Source organism: Anser anser (genome assembly GCF_964211835.1).
Source record: "Anser anser genome assembly, chromosome: 1".
NCBI classification, from domain to species: domain Eukaryota; kingdom Metazoa; phylum Chordata; class Aves; order Anseriformes; family Anatidae; genus Anser; species Anser anser.
In genome coordinates, this window is record NC_139720.1 from 74,900,262 (window position 1) to 74,921,420 (window position 21,159).

At 42.4% G+C, this 21,159-nt stretch overlaps 1 protein-coding gene across 3 annotated transcripts in view; it reads right to left on the reverse strand.

Annotated features, from left to right (window-relative positions):
- PARVB (parvin beta) overlaps positions 1–21,159 on the reverse strand; it is an 89,375-nt gene that overhangs the window by 20,926 nt on the left and 47,290 nt on the right. For all 3 annotated transcript variants that reach the window (XR_014578599.1, XM_083821326.1, XM_083821325.1), the window contains exons 4-6: positions 8,539–8,641; positions 3,718–3,858; positions 2,726–2,841 (exon numbers count right to left, since the gene is read on the reverse strand). Coding sequence is in view for 2 of the 3 variants with exons in the window: in XM_083821326.1 (XP_083677452.1) it covers positions 2,726–2,841; positions 3,718–3,858; positions 8,539–8,641 (360 nt within the window). In the remaining variant the exon portion in view is untranslated. The remainder of the gene's footprint in view (positions 1–2,725; positions 2,842–3,717; positions 3,859–8,538; positions 8,642–21,159) is intronic.

Sequence of the window (21,159 nt, forward strand, 5' to 3'; positions counted from 1 at the left end):
ACAATACTCCCATATCTTTCAAGGTTTTCTTGCTCCAGGGCCAATTCTGCAAAGAAAACAAAAAAGTCTCTCTACAAGCTATTGATTGATCCCCTTAAATGCATATGCAGGCAAGAAGAGGCATTTACCCAAAACCTCTCTGAACAGCTATCTTATATTAATTGTGATCTAGTTTGACAGAATCCTAATAATGATTGGGATCTGTAATAAGAGATCATTTAACAATTAAATTGATAATTACAATAATAACCTCCTTAATAATAGTTTTCTTACTTGGATTGGGAATACTGCTAACCTCATTATCATTTTTCTATTTGTCATTGTAAAAAAGGCTAAATAAAATCCATTTAAAGAGATTTGTGTTACTAAACCAGCATGCATTTTTAGACTAGATTATGGATGCTGAACTACAAAAATTCAATTTACCAAACTCTATGGCCAAAATAATTGCCTTCTGCAGGAACACTGCAGAAGAAACATGTTTCAGTTTATGCTGTGTTTTGCTTTCCACTTAAACAAATAAACTGAAGCCTAGCAATGAAACAAGTCTCCTCTTACACAGGCCCAGCTAAGGTAAGCTCAGAACCAGAAGTTCCCATAACTGTCTCCAGGACTCAAGGCTCTAGGTCCAAGGGCGAGAGTTTACAGCTCTCAAGCTTAAATTGACCCTCCTTGTAAGCAACATGAGAGTTTCCTTCCTGCCTGCCTTCCTGCCTGCCTTCCTGCCTGCCTTCCTCCCTCCCTCCCTCCCTCTCTTTCCCTAGCTCCTGTCAGCATTCATTTCATTCCATCTTCATCTCAGCCCTGTCTAATCTTGAGACTCAGAGGCCCCGGGGAACAAGATCATCTCTGTAGGTGTCCTCTCTATATACCATATATATACATAACATATATACATAACATATACATATATAACATATATATACATATATCCCATATATATACATAACATTATATATAAAAGGAAAGGATGTGAAAATACGTTCTCCACAGACTTGCCTACACTACAGAGATGGAGGGTCCTGAAGCTGTGAAATAAGGATGAGGAAAACGAAGCTTTCCTTCTTTACCTAAGTGTTTTTTTTCCTCACACATCACAGCTACAGAAGACACTTTACTGTACTGGGAAGAAGGAAATTTCAGGCATCAGGGTGACAGAAGACTGTAGACCACCTTACATTTGTATATCCTTACCTTTCTAAGGTAGTCAAGAGAAAAATAAAAATAAATTAGTCTTCTATTTACATTCATGTTACTTTATACCTAATTTACCTTTCCTAAAATGAGAGAACTACAGGAGCTTGAAAGCAGCTCAAAATCCTCTCTTAAAGAGAATGCATAACATTTACTGTGAGCTAGGGAATATCTGTCAATTACCCACTTACATCATACCCTGTACCTCTAGAGCATTCAGGCATGCAGCCTGGAAAACGCCATTATTTAAACTTAAAGCAAAATGGGGCTTGCCTAACCAACCACAATGCAATTGCATCTTGTAAGGGGATCTACATTTGCAAAATTGAGTCCAATATCACTTCATCTTCTTGATTTTTTAAAGGAATCCTACTACAGCTTGACAGCTCTAACAGCAACTGGCACGTACAGAAGGCATTTCCACAGCCTTCTGCCAGAAGCTGAGCCTGCCTCGCGACAACAGTGCTGAGCACCACAGCAAACAGTCATGGCATGATCAGAAAGAGTAGCCAGCTGCAACAGATCTGTCTGGTATTCCAACAGCTGTTCAGAAAAGCTGGGTTCACATGCTGCAGATGGTACCACCCAGCTTCAGCTGGGATAGAAGGCAAGATAAAAAGCAATAGTAAGTATACTCTGAAAGCAGAGTCTTTGTACACTGAAAGGAAATGGTCAACACCATGCAGGGAAAGGAAGAACTATAGCAATATCTAGAGCAGGAGGGAAGAAGTCAAGGTTCCTTAGGTCAGATCTATTCTCCATATTTAAGGAAAGCTAACAAAAACACAAGGCTGTGCAAAAAATGATGAAACTCCGTTAGTACGCCAAAGAAAACAACATGTCTAAGTCTGAATAATAAGTCACTGGGGAAAAACAACACCAGTAACAGGCTTCCCAGACTGAGGAGATTCTACGTGCTAAAAATCCTGTGTTATTTGAGTCAATGGTTTCTCTAAAAAACAAAAAAAAAAAAAACAAAAAAAAAAACATGGCAAAAACCATTTTCAAGTGCCAAAAGTTACAGACACAACTATTTTATACAAAATCCCATCACATGATTTTGGCTTCATATTGCATTAGAAAATCACATAATCATTTAGGTTGGAAAAGACCTTCAAAATCAAGTCCAACCATCACCTAACACTACCAAGTCCATCTCTAAACCATTTCGCTAAGCACCACAATCACATGTCTTTTAAATACCTCCAGGGATGGGGACTCCACCACTTCCCTGGGCAGCCTGTTCCAATGCCCTTTCCATGAAGAAATTCTTCCTGATATCCAGTCTAAACCTGCCCTGGCATAACCTGAGGCCATTTCTTCACGTCCTAAAAAGGCGGTCCTAAGCATAAGAGAGATATGATGTTCTTGGAATCTCACTTAAGTACACAAAATGCATCCTCAGGACTGGGACTCACAGAACAACTAGGACAATCATTTCCTAAATAAGTCAGGAGCAGATAGGAGCAGTCTGGTAGCGTAAAATTAGAGTGATTGTTTTGATCAAATTTTCATATGACTTTATACTCACCCGTACAACCACCACTTGTACAGACACATGTTCAGGCAGTCGAGTGGGAGCCCGGAAATGCATTGCCAAAGCTACCAGAAGGTGAAGAATGGAAATCAGATTCTTGCCATGGATTGCTGCAGGGAACAAGGAAAAGGAAGCAAATAAAAGAATACTGATGCCTTATTTTAAATGAACACCTCTGGGAAAAAGGTAAACTAAAAAAACTAAAGAACTAAAAAAATGTTTTTGGTGAAGACAATCTTCTTTTTTCTTTCTTCCTTTTCCTAAATTAGTGAAGTTTACAAAATAATTTTACAGGTAGCGGAGCCTAGATTTAATTCCCTTCAAACTACATAACAAATTTAGGATTTCAGACACTTCAGCTCCCTCCCTAGTCAGTGAAATAAAAACAAGTGGACTCAATCACTTTCCTTCCATTGTACTGGAGAATACTGGAGAATTCTGTTTTTAGAAGATGTTCAAAGTGTTAACAAAAGATTACCTGGCTGTAAGAGACAAACACCACCCACAACCTAGGTGAATCAACTTCCCAAACTTCATTCTCACTTTTGGATCATAACAGGCCAAGCTGTAACACAGGGCACTTTCTGCTTAGCCTGTCAGAAACAATATCCTTACACAGGATGCAGCATCTTTTTGACTCTCACTGTGGTGGCCTGAAGGCTTAAATCACCCTCTTGTAATTGAATGACTAAAAAAATTCTCATGTCTGTAGGATTCAAATTCAGGAAGCAAACAAAAAAATTTCTAATGAAAGCATATGCCTGAAGGAACAGCACTTCAATTATCCCACAGCCATGTATGTCTGTCCTTAAACAAAGATCACAGAAGAAGGTACAAGTTATAATCCACACATGGATTTGGTAACACCCTTTATGCAAATAAATAAAAAAAACCATAGTAAATCACAAAGAGTATGATCAAGTTATTGATTATCACACCCTCCTCTGCCTGTGAAGCTGAGACAGAAAGCGTAGCTACGTCCTTACAGTCAACGTTCCACTTGATTGTCCAGCCGTGGGGTCGAAGTAAATCATGGACAGCTTCCAGAACAGTCTGCAACTTTTGTTTCTGACCAATTTCAGATTGCGTCACTTCTGCTACATTCAGTTTCCGGTCAGCCAATTTTTCTGTATTTGAAGAAAGGAACAAAAAAAGAAACAGGCAATATCAGATTAAACAAGGAGCTGGGTGGGAATAACAACCACAGAGCGGTGGGGATCAGAGCTGTGCTCTGATAGAATTTTTTCAGCAGAGTAATTTTCCACTGAAAGCAAAACTTTCATCAAAGTGTGTCAATTCCAATAAACCCCGTGATAGAAAACTGGTAAGGTCTGGCAGAACATGCTCACCAATCAGGTGTCAAAATATATAAAAACTTTCAGATTGGCAACAAGTTCGTAATAATACTTACTGTGCCTCCTCTTTTTTTTCCGTGCTGAAAAACATGTGGCACTACATAGCCTTCTCTACGCAAGGAATTTCCACTAGTTCAATGGACTTTTCTAATAATTGAAGTTAATTTAAGACAAAAAAAAAAAAAAGAAAAAGGAAATGTTTGGGTGGACATTTACTTCAGCTTAGTGAGATCTAATTCAGGTTAGCTGAAGGTCTAAAGGAATCTAAAGGAAAGTGTGCCTCCTCAACCCATCAAGTCACAGATTTATAGTGACTTACTGGAACCAATTTAGAGAAATACGTTGGTACAATATGGTCATGTTGTCATGACATTGTCACATCATAGTTGATTAACTGCACAAGTGAACTAAAGAAGCAAATTTTGTAAAACACCATTACTAAAATTTGAACTTTGTTTCTGTAATGTAATTATTTGTTGCCAAAATCATAGACAAGCCAATTCTTCTCTTCCTCTCCACTGTGGCCCTCATGCCAAAGACATAGGAGCTGAATGTCCCTCCCACAAAAAAGAAAGCTGAGGAAGGTGCGGAGAGTTCTTCAGCTGCCAGAGCAATGGAAACCACTCGTCTCTTTTCTCCTTCCACTCTAGAGAGTCAAACTCACTGTGCTGATGGGACTAGGAAATCAGGACTGGATCAATAAATTCCAACTATGTATTCCAGTATTTAAAACAAAAAAGAAAATAACATACTTAATCAAAGCAGTTTTCACAAAATGGGATGGGCTTCAGAAACATTCCTAAGTTGTCAAAACGTATTATTCCAATAACGAAAATATTTCTGGTCTCAAGTTCAAGAGTGTGTGTCTTCTGAACATTTTTCATAGCTGTGTATATTTTAAAATGACAGAAAAACAGAAGCATTTTAATAACCCAAACAGAAGAGATTTGTAAGTTATCAATTCATGAGTACTTTCAACATTTTGACTGTTTCTATCAATCTACATTAAGAAATTTTTATCATTATCTAAATAATCTTAATGGGAAAAAAAGTTCTTTAGCCAAGGTATCTCTGAGCCTTCTTTTTTTTTTTTTTTTTTTAAATAATCCATCCTAGAAGATCCATTTGTGGTCATGTGTTATTGTTCCTATCTATTCTCAGCCCAGGTGAACTTCCAGTCAGCAGGGAGAAATTTATTTCTCTCTACCCTGACACCATGTACACCAAGCCACTCCAGCCTCTCTCAGTAGCACAACTTGTACCTTGACAAAATTAACTAAGCAAGGAGCCCCACCTGAATCGATCGAACAGCCACTTGCAAATCTCTTACTCCAAATAGCTTCAGAGTAAGCCCACTAACAAGCTGTTGTCTTTCATCTGCCCATCAAGACAGATCTTCTTGAAACATCTCTCACATACAAGAAGTAGTAAATATTACTTGAGGTTTAATGATCTTAGCTTGTCAGCCCTTCCTGTAGGTAAAAGGACTTGTTACAAAACAGTGGGGTGACTTAGTTGTGAGGCCTCAAGCACCAGCAGCACCATGCTTTGACATGCTTTGCTGCCTCTTGCATCACTGAGAGAACATGAAGGTAGATAAATTCAGGAGGTCTTGCTGAAGATATCAAGGTACCACTGAAAAAATCATGTTGAGACAACACAAGACTGGGGCTGAGTTGTGATGGCTTCAGGCTGGGGGAGAATTATTTGGTCTCCTGTCAGATGCCCAACAGTAAGAAAGTAAGGAAAAGTCAGTCCAATCAAAAGTCTCAATCCTGCAAGATGTACATGATCACCTCTCCTCCTGTAAGATAAGCTAAGCCCAACTGTATGGCCATGTATGTATGGACAACTAAGCTCTTTCTACACATATGCAAGCCAGAGGGTGGAAACCAAGGCCTCCACAGACATGTTCCCAACAGCAAATGACTATTATGAAATAAATTACCACCTGCCCAAACACCGGCATGTAAGCATAGGAAGTACAATTCTGCCATCTTCTTATCCTCTAATGTTAGACTGATGTCACACGCCAGTGACTATCTTCAGCCCTGAGACCAATTTGCAAATCCATTTGCAATACTTCCCCCTGCATCCCAGAAAGGACTCAGAGCAATGCCAGCTCACCTCAAGTATTTCAAAGAGCTTACAGAGAAGCAGCAGTAAGAAGGCGCACACCTGTGGTGATTTTACTCCTGTGGGCGGCCGAGCTTCACCACAGCTGTTCTCTCACTTCCCCTCCTCAAAGGGAAAGGGGGAGAAAATACGGTGCAAAGGGCTCAAGGGTTGAGATAAGGACAGGGAAATCACTCAACAATTATCGTCATGGGCAAAACAGACTCAGCATAGGGAGATTAATAAAATTTATTGCCTATTACTAACAATCTAGAGAAGTGAGAAACAAAGAAAACAAACTAGAACACCTTCCCCCCAGTCACCCTCTTCTACCTCTGCCCCCCAAAGTGGCGCAGGGGAATGGGGGCTGCAGTCAGTCCCCAATGCTTCATCTCTGCCGCTCCTTCACGGTCACTCTCTGCCCCTGCTCCATGTGGGGTCCCTCCCACAGGATGCTGTCCTTCCCGAACTGGTCCTGCGTGGGCTGCCCACAAGCAGCAGCTCTTCAAGAACTGCTCCCACATAGGTCTGTACCACTGGGTCTATCCATCAGGAGCATACTGCTCCAACCTGGGTCCCCCACGGGCGGCAGCTCCCCCCAGACACCCTGCTCCTTCGTGGGTTCCTCTCCACGGGCTGCAGCTCCGGCGCGGGGCCTGCTCCTGCGGGGGCTTTCCATGGGCCACAGCCTCCTTCACTGCAGGTCCACCTTCTCCACAGGGGGCTCCTCCACGGGCTGCAGCATGGAGATCTGCTCCACCATGGGACCCATGGGCTGCAGGGGGACAGCCTGCTCCACCAGGGGCCTCTCCACAGGTGGCAGGGGAACAGCTGCTGCGTGCCTGGAGCACCTCCTGCACTCACCTTGGGGGCTGCAGGGCTGGTTCTCACTCCCTGCTCTCCCAGTTGCTGTTGTGTAGCAGTTTTGTGTTTTTCTTTTTTCCCTTCTTTCTTAAATCTGCTCTCACAGAGGCACAAACAACATCACGTATTGGCTTGGCTCTGGGCAGCAGTGGGTCCTTTTGGAGCTGGTTGAAACTGGCACTTATCTAACATGGGGCAGCTGCTGGATTCTCTTCACAGAAGCCATCCCTGCAGTCCCCCCACTACCAAAACCTTGTCACGTAAACCCACAACACCTTGGTGTTAAGACTGGCAAGGTAATTCACTGAGAGATTTAAGTAACAGTGTAAGACTTCAGCTCCTTTTTCTGAATGCCTTTATGTAAGAGTACCAGAGCAATGTTCAACTGGAAATTCTCTGTAAGAGACACAAACCACCAGATGCTATCCCAGACCTGGAATTAATTTGCATTCACACAAATACTCCTCAGCTAAACTAACAATACCCCATCTCACCACACTGTGGCTGGAAGGTCCCAGTTACAGTCTAACCAAAAAGTATTAGAAGTACTGTCATTTTATTCCTCAAGCTACTTTTAATTGCATACAAATTGTTGTTAACCAATTGTAAAAGCTTATGTTCACCAAAACACCGCAAAACTTATTTAAGGAGCATATGCAGAAAATTCAGTAAGAAGTATCAGTTAGTGCCAATGGAATTAGCAACACTAAGTCCTCTTGCCCCACTCTGACACATATATCCATAACCCAGCCCACTCTTGAAAACATGCCATAGGCAGACAGCTCTCAGCTTACTTAGCTGTTTCCAAGAAATTGTGTGGATCTACATTGGCACTTCAAGCTTCAAGTCTCTTTGTTTGCTAAAAATACCCCTATAAATCAATGCAACTTCATTAAAGTTCTTCTCCATTGTGCTTCTTGCATAAGCACGCATACCGACTGCAGAGATGTAAGAGGGTTGCAAAATCACAGTTGCTTAACTGAGTATACCCCCTCATGTATTATTTGCATAGAAGAGCACATTGTAAGTATGTGTCTAGTGTCATGCGTTCTCTTTTATCCTTTTTTGTTGTTGTTGTTTTTTCTCCCTTAAAAGTAATTCAGTTATGGCCTCAAGAATAGCTTTCAGTCCAAAAAGCCTTCAGGATCAAACTGTGCAGAAAAAATTTTGGACCACATGTCTCCTGCTTGGTCTCCCACTGTAAACACAAATTTCTTCACCTTTTTTTCTGCCACATTTCAGCTCTCTAGATTATTTTTACTCCACAAATTTGCTACCTGAGGATCATCCCGATTTCCACCCCTTTCAGCAGACTGCCTGAGAAGAACAGATGGAGAAGCTGACACTGTAGCTATCACTGAAACAAACTGTATCCCTGGTGAGATGCTAAGTTACTGCTGTCTGCAGCTTTGGAAGGGATCAGTTTTGGACTCCTTCCAGTCTTTGGGGCCACCTTCTCTTGTGTGAACTCACCTAACAGCTTCTGCAGCACCTGCCCATCATAAAGGTCCTCTTCAAGCTGTTTGACAATGATTCTCTCCTCCACCAGCACATCATTAATCCAGTCAATTAGAACCTGGAAGTATAGAAAGAGGAGGCAAATGTGTAAAAAAATACTGAAATACGTTCCTTTGAGCAGTGGTCAGGAATAGAAATATATTCCATGCAATAATCAGGAATAGTAAACAGAAAGAGTAACCGTATATATGTATTTCCGAATTACAGAGAAAAATCAAAGAGATATTTTTGCTTTTTCTGTTTTTAATTCAGGTCTGGCAACATGGTAACTGTAGTGCCCTCTATTTTTCCTCTTTAAAACCTCTCCTCATTCCACCAATGCTAAAGCAAATAGCAACTAGCAGCTCTACAGCAATCACCTTTGCTAGTATCTAACAAACCTGCTTTCCAGGTCCAAAAACTCCTGTTATCTGTTTTACACAATCAGCACACCTGCCAGTAGAGAACAAGAGTCCCATGAACCTGAAGGCTCCCAGCACTCCCACTGTCATCTCTATCCTGAACAGACATGAGTAGTAGACCAGGAAGAAGAGCTTCAGAGAGGAAAGAGTGAATGCTCCCACTAATAGGAGCTAAACAGATCCACTAGATAGATCCTTGCCATTAGGCAAAAGGACTACACATTTTATCTTCAGCTATTACAGAAGACTGTAATTAAAACTTTGGTCAACTGGGTCTGATAACCGTTCAACAATATATGTAAGTAATAGTCCCTTATGCTGACCACCATAACTATAAAAGTCATTGTCACCTGCAAAACAGGAATGAATGTAAAGAACCTTTAAAAAGAAAAGGAACTGAGTTCAGTTTTCCAGGTGCCAAAGATAATAATTTCCAAACAGTTACAGGAAAAACCACATTGACTGTTTTAAGTTGGCAGGAGTGTTTTCCTCCAATTTATTATTTGGAAAATTAAATGACTTGCAAAATAATATAGTTCTGTGGGAAGAGATGTAAAGTTACTGCTAAATCCTTGATTCATAAGAGGAGAAGAGTATTGCCAACCACAAATGTGCAAAATACATTAAGGGGAGCTACCTAAAATAATGAACATCAATTAAAAAGTCTACAGTTTTTAATTTGCTTCACATACAACTTGTGGATGCTTTAAACTCACTTTCTGATTAGGCCCCATAATTCTGCCTCCTTTTGGCAGTCATGATAGCTAAGAACTTTTTGTTTTGTTTTGTTTAATATTCAAGACATTATGAAAAAAAAGGTAAATAAAACATAGATAGGATTGCACTGAAACACATGCGTTGGCAATCCTACAAAACACAAATATTTGAGTATATTGGTCACATGGATATTTAAGTAATTCAGCTTACTTACTGAGGTTCATTGAGTCTGCCAACTTTAGGGAAGCTTTGTTAGGCTTAATGTTCAAAAGTAAGTTTACAATCCAAATACAAAATGCTTATGCTTCATCTCTAACCTGTATCTTCAGTACTTACAAAGTATGCTGAAAATGTGCAGGGTTGAAACTCATCTCTAAATAGCATAAGCAGCAAATTTTACCTGGGTAATACGGCAACGAGTCAATTCACAGAAAGCAAGGATCATCACCAATGCACACAGACGTAAATCAAATCCTTTTTGCCCCCTAAACTGCACAGGAGGAGGAAAACTTTCAATAATAAAAATAAAGTATCAAAAGTGGTTCTCTCTAGTGCAGGTAAAGGAAAGACAAAGCGACATCAAAAAATAGATGTGGATATAAAAGGATAAGCTTCACACCAGTTTAATTGCTCTACTGCTGCCCTGCAATGTTACAGGAGCCTTATCTATTACTTGGGTCATTCCCTCCATCAGATGGCATCCTCTGTGTGGTTATAACTACCAAAATTGTTTTGACGCATGCATCCAAGACCCATGCTCCCACACCCACATAATGCTATTTGTTGGGCAGGGGGATCATCCAATTTATACACAATCACAGAATCATCTAGGTTGGAAGAGACCTCCAAGATCACCTAGTCCAACCTCTGACCTAACACTAACAAGTCCTCCACTAAACCAGATCACTAAGCTCTACCTCTAAATGTCTTTTAAAGACCTCCAGGGATGGTGACTCAACCACTTCCCTGGGCAGCCCATTCCAATGCCAAACAACCCTTTCAGTAAAGAAGTTCTTCCTATTACCCAACCTAAACATCCCCTGGCACAACTTTAGCCCATTCCCCCTCGTCCTGTCACCAGGCACGTGGGAGAATAGACCAATCGCCACCTCACTACAGCCTCCTTTAAGGTATCTACAGAGTGCGATAAGGTCGCCCCTGAGCCTCCTCTTCTCCAGACTGAATAATCCCAGCTCCCTCAGCCGCTCCTCATAAGACTTGTTCTCCAGACCCCTCACCAGCTTCGTTGCCCTTCTCTGGACTCGCTCGAGCACCTCGATGTCCTTCCTGTAGTGAAGAGCCCAAAACTGAACACAGTACTCGAGGTGCGGCCTCACCAGAGCCGAGTACAGGGGGGCAATCACTTCCCTAGTCCTCCTGGCCACACTGTTTCTTATACAAACCAGGATGCTGTTGGCCTTCTTGGCCACCTGGGCACACTGCTGGCTCATATTCAGCCGACTATCAACCAATACTCCCAGGTCCTTCTCTGCCAGGCAGCTTTCCAACCACTCATCTCCCATCCTGTAGCTCTGCTTGGGGTTGTTGTGCCCCAGGTGCAGGACCTGGCACTTGGCCTTACTGAACTTCATACAGTTGGCCTCAGCCCATCGGTCCAGCCTATCCAGATCCTCCTGCAGAGCCTTCCTACCCTAGAGCAGATCAACGCATGCACCTAACTTGGTGTTGTCTGCAAACTTATTGAGGGTGCACTCGATCCCCTCATCCAGATCATCGATAAAGATATTAAAGAGAACTGGCCCTAGTACTGAGCCCTGAGGGACTCCACTAATGACCAGCCTCCAACTGGATTTAACTCCATTCACCATGACTCTTTGGGCCTGGCTATCCAGCCAGTTTTTAACCCAACAAAGCATACACCAGTCCAAGCAGCCAGTTTCTTGAGGAGAATGTTGTGGGAAACGTTGTCCAAAGCCTTACTGAAGTCAAGGTAGACCACATCCACAGCCTTTCCCTCATCCACTAAGCGCATCACTTTGTCATAGAAGGAGATCAAGCAGGACCTGCCTTTCATAAACCCATGCTGACTGGGCCTGATCGCCTGCTTGCCCTGCAAGTGCCACGTGATGACGCTCAAGATAATCTGCTCCATGAGCTTCCCTGGCACTGAGGTCAAACTAACAGGCCTATAGTTCCCCGGGTCTACCCTCCGGCCCTTCTTGTAGATGGGTGTCACGTTTGCTAGCTGCCAGTCGACTGGGACCTCCCCTGATAGCCACGACTGCTGATAAATGATGGAAAGTGGCTTGGCCAGCTCTACCGGCAGTTCTCTCAGTACCCTCGGGTGGATCCCATCCGGCCCCATCAACTTGCGTACATCCAAGTGCTGTAGCAGGTCACCAACCATTTCCTCGTTGATTGTGAGGGCCACATTCTGCTCCCCATCCCCTTCCACCAGCTCAGAGTATTGGGTATCTTTTCTCTCTCTCCTTCTCCTGCCTCATGCTTCCCTGCTGCAGTACCTTTGTGGCTTCAGTGAATTGACAATGCACTTCTGCTTGAGCAGCCTGTGTCAGACACAGCCTGCTGGCACACCTGCTCCCCCGGCACCTGGAGTCCTGGGTTGAGCAGGGAACTGCAGCACTGTGCCATGGTAGCTACAGCCAAGCTCCCACTTTGACTACGGTCACAGGGGAAAGGCTGAGAAGCCCATCTCCCCAGCAGATGCTCCAACGTGTCCTGGAAACCATCTTGTTCTAGTGTCACATAGCCTGATATACACACACACACACATATGTATTGCATACAGACAGAGAGAAAAATGTCAAGACAATTGCTCTTCCGGCATTTCATTCTCTACCATTCTCAGGATGCCTCTTCAGCAGTCTCTGGCTCAGGTAAACTCTCCCTGCTCAGTCCTTCTCTTCTAGGTTCAAAGGTAGGATTTTTGAAGAATCATGACATGTCATCTGCCACCAGGAACAGGGCATGAAACCTTTGTATTTCCTTTGAAAACCCCAAACAAAATTAGTTCATTGGAGATTATAGCCAGCAAAAGTTAAATGCAAGAAGATGCAGTCTAAATAAAGCAGCAGAGCTCTGCTCTGCAGGTGGGAAAACACGACTACATTTGGAGAGAAAACTCCAATTAGCTATTCTTGTCTCTTTCAATCTTTTTCAGAAGACAGCAGGACATTTATGGTAAATGGTTGGAGAGGGACATGAGACAAGTTAGTAAAGGACTGCCTTATCTGAAAGACAATGAGAAGAGGAATAGCCTTGAAAACTATTCACCAGTGATACAGAAAAGCAACTCCTAAGTAATTAGGTATTTTCTTGTCACAGATCATCTCAGAAGAGATTTTTGAAGTCTTTCAATAGTGACCACCCAATTCCAAAATGATGAAAGTTTGACATACATAGACACCAAAAGAAAACCACCTGAAGTCATAGAAGATTTGGGTCAATCCATGGGACTACAGAGATTTACAGAGCAGGCTTTCAAAAAATCACCTGAAATTAAGCTGAAACTATCATATGACAATCAAATCCCCTTACAGTCCTAATATGAAGATGCCTGATTTCCCTAAGCCCTCAAAAGCATTGTTAAATACGACTCAGGATGCTAAACTATTTGAAACCTGTACTTAACACGTTATTTTTTCCTGTGCTGAACAGTTTTGAAGTCAAAATCCAGAAAATGCCAAGGAATTAAAAACAAAAGTCTGAAAGTACCTTCTAATATAGGAGCCAACATCTTATTTCCAAAAGTTTAGGCACAGAAGAATTATGAAGCAGCTTTGGAAATATTCTCATATGGGTGTAGATTGTTAAAAAAGGGAAATACTTACACTATGTAGTACTTAAATGTTTCAGAGAAATCTAGCACTGAAAAAATTTTGGGAAAGAAGTACATAAAAGAATACAAATGATACGAGGTCTAGCCATAGTTATTTTTTTTAATAGAGTAGCACCTGAATGAAAGAAAAATACCCTAAAGAATGTTCTAACTTCTTTAGTATTCAGACTACAACTCCAATTGGTGGGAAAACAAATTTGCAATTTATATTAAAAAAAAAAAAGTTTTTATACAGTCCTTGAAGAGTGACAAATGTTGCAATTTAAAACAAACAAACTCCACACATCCTCAATTTTCCTGTTGTAACTCTTAATTTCTTGAGTGTGTCTTAATTAGGAGCCTGGAAAATCTTTTTGCACTGATTTTTTTTTTTACTTTTTAATTTTTGCAAGGGATGTAAAGCACCATTTTGCTTATTGAAATGACTAACACACAGAAATACATTGTGACTCTTTTTTCATGGAGAGTCAATGCTCCAGCTCTTTAGAATTGCTCCTTCGTGCAAAGACAGAAGCAGAAAATATTCAATAACTTGAATTTCTAAAAATTTAAACCGTTTGATACAGGCACAGAGTGCCTTGTGGGAAGCAGACATAAGGTGAAGCCAGAGTTCTTCCTGTGTGTGAAAATACTCTTAACTTGGATCTCTCTGGCCTCAGACTCCTCTACCCATTCCTTCATGTCTGTGTGTCTGTACTTTATGTATCTTCACTTCAATGTTAATTTCTAAGGTAGGGCTACATTTGCTGCCTTTAAAATATGTGTAAGAGATGCATTGCAGAAGTGAGGAATTGCTTGACTGCAAAGCCTGTTGTCCCAGTGTCAGCCGTAACACCATGCTTCTCCTTACATGCAATGGCTGGTGAAACCACCAGCAGATCCCACATACAGCTAATGATCTTGAATTCACCTCAACCTCACCTTGTTCAGTACTTGCAGGCTCACAAAGTAGCATGCTGGTACATGGAAATATTTGTTATGTCTCTTAACTAGAGCACACTTTTATGAAAAGCTGCTTTTCTATGAATTTTTCATAGAATGATAGAATGGCCTGTGTTGAAAAGGACCTTAAAAGATCATCTAGTTTCAACTCCCCTGCTCTGGGCAGGGTTGCCAACCACTAGAGCAGGCAGTATAGTATTTGGGATTAGAAGTGATTTTAAAACTTTTATATAATATCCCTGTGTCCTCAAAACCACGCCTGTCCTTTCACACATATTCACACTCATAGAAAACATCTCTGAATTGCGTTAAATGCTCAGACACATGTTTGTAGTTGTAAAATTTCCAGTGGTGCTGTAAATTCTGACACATCCACTTACTACATCATTTTTTGGCCAAATGTATATGGGTGATTTAATGAGCCATGCTGCATTACTAAACACTGGGTTGAAAACTGAAATTTGCCATGAGGCAGAGAGCTGAGAGAAAAGAGTGGTAGACATCCAGAAGGAAAAATAAGCCATCTGCCTGGCCTATTTAGTTTTTAATTTTCACGAAGTGGGTTTTTATATCAAACTTCACCAGCTTCGTGAAGTATTTTTGTCCTGCAGGTTTACTACTCCCATAGTGGCGAGGCACATTCAGAGTTAATCTGCAGAGTTCAAGGGTATAAGGGCCCCACGGCCACTCTACAGAATAATGAACAAAATGAAAAACAAGACAAACTCCGTGAATGCATCTGGCACAATGAGAAAATGGGAAACCCAGTCACAAAAACAGCAAAGAAAGGAAGCCCTGATTTTAATGACCCTTTTCACCCCTGACTACTGGGAGAATTAGGAAGCACAGATCAAAGGTATGAAGGTTTAACTGACTTCAGGGTTGAACATAGAAATTAATATTAGAAATTCTTACTCAGGTCTGGAAACTATTGACTAAGTACAAAGCACTGGCCAGCTGCAAACAGAGAGAAGGCTTCTTGTTTTTAAAAGCAGGCCTTTGAAAGAGCATACAGGAAACAAGGTTTCATTTGGTCACACATGAAACCTTATCAAAAGGAAACAGCTTCATTTTGGTTTTCTCTTCACCACAGTGAATTTTAAAAAGCCATAAGTGTTGACATTGAAAAGGTGGTAATTTATTGGAAAGTAAATTATTTACTACAAATTCAGAATCCTTACTCACCTCAGGTAGTACCTAGAGCAGCAGTGTTTGATCCATGCAAAGTTTAGACATTAAAGTTTAGCTTTAAGGGCCAAAGGTTGTTGCAGCGTCAGTTGATCTTATCAATTCTCTGATCTTACCAAGTCACCTTGCAACTCTTAACTTGCTGTCTTTGGTCAAGGCAAGGAATTTACTAACAGAACCCAATTTTTGCAGGCTCCTGTTGTATACTTTTGGATTCAAATGGTAGAAGCATATTTTATCTATCAAAATACATGAGAAAAGCCTAGGAAATCTGCCACTTATGTTGGTGGCATAAGTGTCAGATCAGAAATGTGTGACTATATTTCTAAGATTCTGATTCAATTCCTACAGCCTATTAAGTACAACGATGTTTCGGATCTTCTACCTCAGTCGCATCTGAACCAGAAGGGGGTAAAAAAAGATTCCTTCCACCTTTGCATCCCATACACAAAGAAAAATCCATGAACAACAAGGAAAGCGCACATAGATCAGCCTCCTAAGTTTTGAACACATTTAAAAAGAGAGCTAGAAGAGCCCACCAACACTCTTTAGAATTAGCAACATGGATCAGCTAAGGGGATTATAGGTATTAATGGAAACTGAACTGTAAACAGATTTGCAATAGCATAATAGCAAACTAGACTTGATTCTAAGTATCACAGACATTGTTTCTTCTTGTTTGCTCCAGATACATCACAGGATACACTTCAGGGTCCAGTCACAAAACAGCCCAAATGCAAAACTCAAACTCTTTAATTTAGTTGTTCTCTTGCCACTTGGCAAATATTGGATAATATGTAAAAGAAGCTCACATATTTCAGACACTAGAAACAGAGTATTTTGTGAGTAAATTATTTATACTATACATATAAATAACAACACATCTTTTCCTGATCTGAATTTTCAGCTTTGTGTCTGTCTAGCCATGTCCCAAACTGCATTTACACACAGGGCAAACAAGGCCATGCAGGGAACTTATCTGAACACATATGAACATATCACTTCATAGTGACAAATTGTGGCAAACTATTTTTAGAATATTGTCAATGCTGATAACAAACAACACTTTAAGGTGTAATTTTAGTTCCTAGTGATTTTAATATAAGCAATAGGATTTAAAGCGTGTATTTTTGCATCCCCAACTAAGCAGCCTTCAGTGAGGGGATTTACTCTATATTTGCTTTAATAAGAATGAGTTTGGTTTTTTTTTCCTTTTGGATTCTTCATCACCACAGTGTTACACAGTTTGAATCCCAGCAGCTCTGTCAAAATTGTTTCCAAATGCTCACAAAAGCTTGCACCAAACAATTCGCTATGCTTATAATTCCTATGGCACCAGGCTAGTACAAATTAAAACAACATTTTGCGGAGACAAAGAGGTATTAAATCAGTGTCAGCAACAGATATCTCTGCTTCCTTTCTGCACTGAGTTCTATCTACCCCAACTGCATGTGACTGACAGGGGAACAGAAACACTCAAAATCAGTGATGGCAAACCATCGGCATGTCTTACTCTGGTGTTGAAAGAGATTTGGGCTGGCACCAATGAAACTAAGTTATACTGCCAAATTTGAAGAGGCATCAGGCTCTGTTGCTGCTATTGACACATTCCTCTTTGAGGGAAAAAGAGAGAGAACTACTTTGAACTATAACAACCTCAATCTATTCAACTCCTTGCAAGATCATGGAGATCTTTGATTTCAAGCTCTGCAGGGCAGACAGTCTCTTCTCCTGGCTGCTGCTATATAGCATTATTAACATGGCTAATTCTTGTCCAGCACTGGGGCTGCCAGAAAACTTCATTAACCACTGAGGAACACAAAATGAGGAATAAATTGCTCATTTGATTGTATTACCCTCATTCTGTGGCATAAAACAGGTTTTGCCAACATGATTCAAACCTCTCCTTGCCTTATAGATTCATAACAACATAGTGTTCAATGTTTTTCTAACTACATCCTTGTAAAAACTCAACTGCAGAGAGGTATGCAAATGTTCAGCAATTACCTAAATTACATAATTTTTCAAGTAGGCACTCTGCAGGACACATCTCTCTCCTTGGAGGATTATCCCAAGGAAACAATGTGAAGTTACATGCTGTTCCCTGCACCAGCTGCTGCAGTTTAATTGGTAATAAGTTACCCTCACTTCATGCAAGTGCAAACTGGTGTACTGAACCACAGCCTAGTTCTGCAATGCACTTCAGGCACTCCTACACAATCTCTAGTCCTGCTCTAAGTCTGATTTTCATTCCTCCTGAAGGTTTTCAGCCTTTCAAAAAGAAAAATATAACCTTGCTAGACTGTGACATCCAGGAAAGACTCACCACCTTATATTAAATTCAAAAGCAAAATTTCCAATTTAATAACAATTATGATTTCACTATCAAGTCTTCTGCATCACAGAGCACATTTGGTTTCTTCACTGCAGCAACTCTGGTTCAACTGAATTATTCATGGTAACATTACTGCTCCACTAGCAAAGAAACCACAGTGTACTTTGAAAGAGTGGTGCAAGACCACTGTACATTTTGAAAGAATTAATGGATCTGGGTATTAACAAAGAAAGAATGTGCAAATTCACCTAATTTAAAAACACACTGTATTCCAGGTTGTCCTGGTTCCAGTTAGGACAGAGTTAAGTAGCTCATAGTAGCTGGTAGGGTGCTATGTTTTGGATTAGGATGAGAAGAGCGCTGATAACATGCTGATGTTTTAATTGTTGCAGAGCAGTGTTTACACCAGGCCAAGGACTTTTCGGCTTCTCGCTCTGTCCTGCCAGCGAGCAGGCTGGGGGTGCAGCAGGAGCTGGGAGGGGACAGACCCAGGACAGCTGACCCAAACTGGCCAAAGGGGTATTCCATACCATCTGACGTCATGCTAAACAATATATAGGGGTGGCTGGCCGGGGTGGGGGGGCCGGCTGCTCGGGAATAGGCTGGGCATCGGTCAGCGGGTGGTGAGCAATTCCATTGTGCATCACTTGTTTCTTACACATTATTATTGTTAATACTATTACCATTATCACTATTATTATTATTATTGTTATTATTATTTTCCTGTCTTAATAAACTGTCTTTATCTCAACTCACAGGCTTCACTTTCCCGTTTCTCTCCCCCATCCCAGAGAGGGAGGGGGGAGGGTGAGCGAACGGCTGTGTGGTGTTTAGCTGCCAGCCGGGTTAAACCACAACAGTCCTTTTGGCGCCCAACGTGGGGCCCGAAGGGTTGAGATATCGACAAATCTGACCAGAGTGTGTTAAACTAAAATTGGTATAAGTATTGGACCTGCTTAATAGTTGCTAGTCACGATGTTGATTGCCTTAATCTCCAGTCTGCTGTACCTGTATTCCAAATTGAGTTTTATGGTGCGTTACTTTCTGTATGTGCTCCCTGTTGCACTGTTTATCCTTTCCGGGCCCTGGTTTAAGATTGTTATGGTACTGTGCGGTGTAGCAATGGCTTATGAAATGATGAAATATCTGGTCACGACTTTAACCTGGTATTTGTACTCAGCACTGACGTCGACTCTATACTTTGGAACCCATATCTCGGAAACTATTAGCAATTACACCTATTGCCTGTTTTCGTTAGGGAGCCAATCTGTGAAGGGGACAGGGGAAGACATGTTTCCCTACCTGTTCACTCTCCCTTTCTCCTTCACCACCACCCTCTTATCCCCCGAGTTAGTTACGGTGGTTCTCCGAGATGTTGAATATCCTTGGGATACTCAGACCAGCCTGCTCTTGTTGTTATGTCTCCTGAATGCGCTTCAGGTTTTGTGGAGGGTTAAACAACTACTTAGGAATCTCATCCGGAGATCTGTCTTGAGGCGGGATAGTTGCGAGTGGCAGGGAGTGTGGGAGGATATGGGCAGGTTTCTAGAGCAGTGGTCACCTCCAGTGTTTTGGACATTCACCCCTGAACAACTGCAAAATCCTAAAAAGCTGGCAGAATGCTTGAAAAAAAGGTGTCATGACTCTGGCAGTTCCAAAGTGACACAAATCACTGTAGCGTGCTGGGGTCTGGCTTGTGCCTATCGAGCTGCAATTGATGCTACTAGCAACCTAGCTCCAGCTCCTGCAGCCGTTCCAGCTCCAGCTCCTGCAGCCACTCCAGTTCCAGCTCCTGCAGCCGCTCCAGTTCCAGCTCCTGCAGCCGCTCCAGCTCCAGCTCCTGCAGCCGTTCCAGTTCCAGCTCCTGCAGCCGCTCCAGCTCCTGCAGCCGCTCCAGTTCCAGCTCCTGCAGCCGCTCCAGCTCCTGCAGCCGTTCCGGCTCCTGCAGCCGTTCCGGCTCCAGCTCCTGCAGCCGCTCCAGCTCCTGCAGCCGTTCCGGCTCCTGCAGCCGCTCCAGCTCCAGCTCCTGCAGCCGCTCCAGCTCCAGCCCCTGCAGCCGCTCCAGCTCCTGCAGCTGCCCCAGCTCGTGCAGCTGCTCCCACTCCTGTGTCTGGGTCAGAGAAACGAGCTGTAGCAGTGCAAGTTGACCCCGCAGAGGGTATTCCAACCCCTGTGGCAGACCCTGTGTCTGGGTCAGAGAAACGAGCTGTAGCAGTGCAAGTTGCCCCTGTAGACAAGGTGAAAAAATGGTATAGAGGCTCAGGTCATTTAGAACGCAGACAGTCTTCTGCTAAGTCTGGGCGTAGTGAAGACGAGGCTGGGCCATCAAAGGTGCAGGAGACTGAAGATGAGGATGAGGATGGCGAAAAATCAACAGTAACTACCCGGACTCCATACCAGCCATCAAAGGTGCAGGAGACTGAAGATGAGGATGAGGATGTCGGAAAATCAACAGTAACTACCCGGACTCTACACCGGCCATCAAAGGTGCAGAAGACTGAAGATGAGGATGAGGATGTCGAAAAATCAACAGTAATTACCCGGACTCTATACCAGCGTGAGCTACGAGATGTGCGAAAAGATTTTGGTCGCTGTATAGGTGAGCAGCTTGTCACCTGGCTGCTCCGGTGCTGGGACACGGGAGCCAATTATGTGGAATTGGAGGGCAAGGAAGCCAGGCGGCTGGGATCCCTTGCTAGGGACGCATGCATTGACAAAGCAATTGGAGATGGAGCACAATCTCGCAGCCTCTGGAGGCGTCTCCTGTCAGCTGTGAAGGAAAGGTATCCCTTCAAGGAAGAACTCGTATGTTTACCAAGCAAATGGACCACCATGGAGAAGGGAATTCAGTACCTGAGGGAATTGGCCGTACGGGAAGTAATTTATAAGGACCTAGACGACGCACAAACATCCGCAGATCCAGATGCAGTCCGGTGTACACTACCCATGTGGCGGAAGTTTGTACAGAGTGCCCCATCATCATATGCCAACTCATTGGCAATACTAGCCTGGAAAACGGAGGAGAATCCCACAGTGAATGAAGTGACTAAAATACTCCGGCAGTACGAAGGAAATCTCTCCTCTTCCCTAAAGGCCTGTGTCTCAGCTGTGGAGAAACTCTCTGAAGAGGTCCACCAACTTAAAGAGAATTTATCTTCCCCTCCACCTGAACG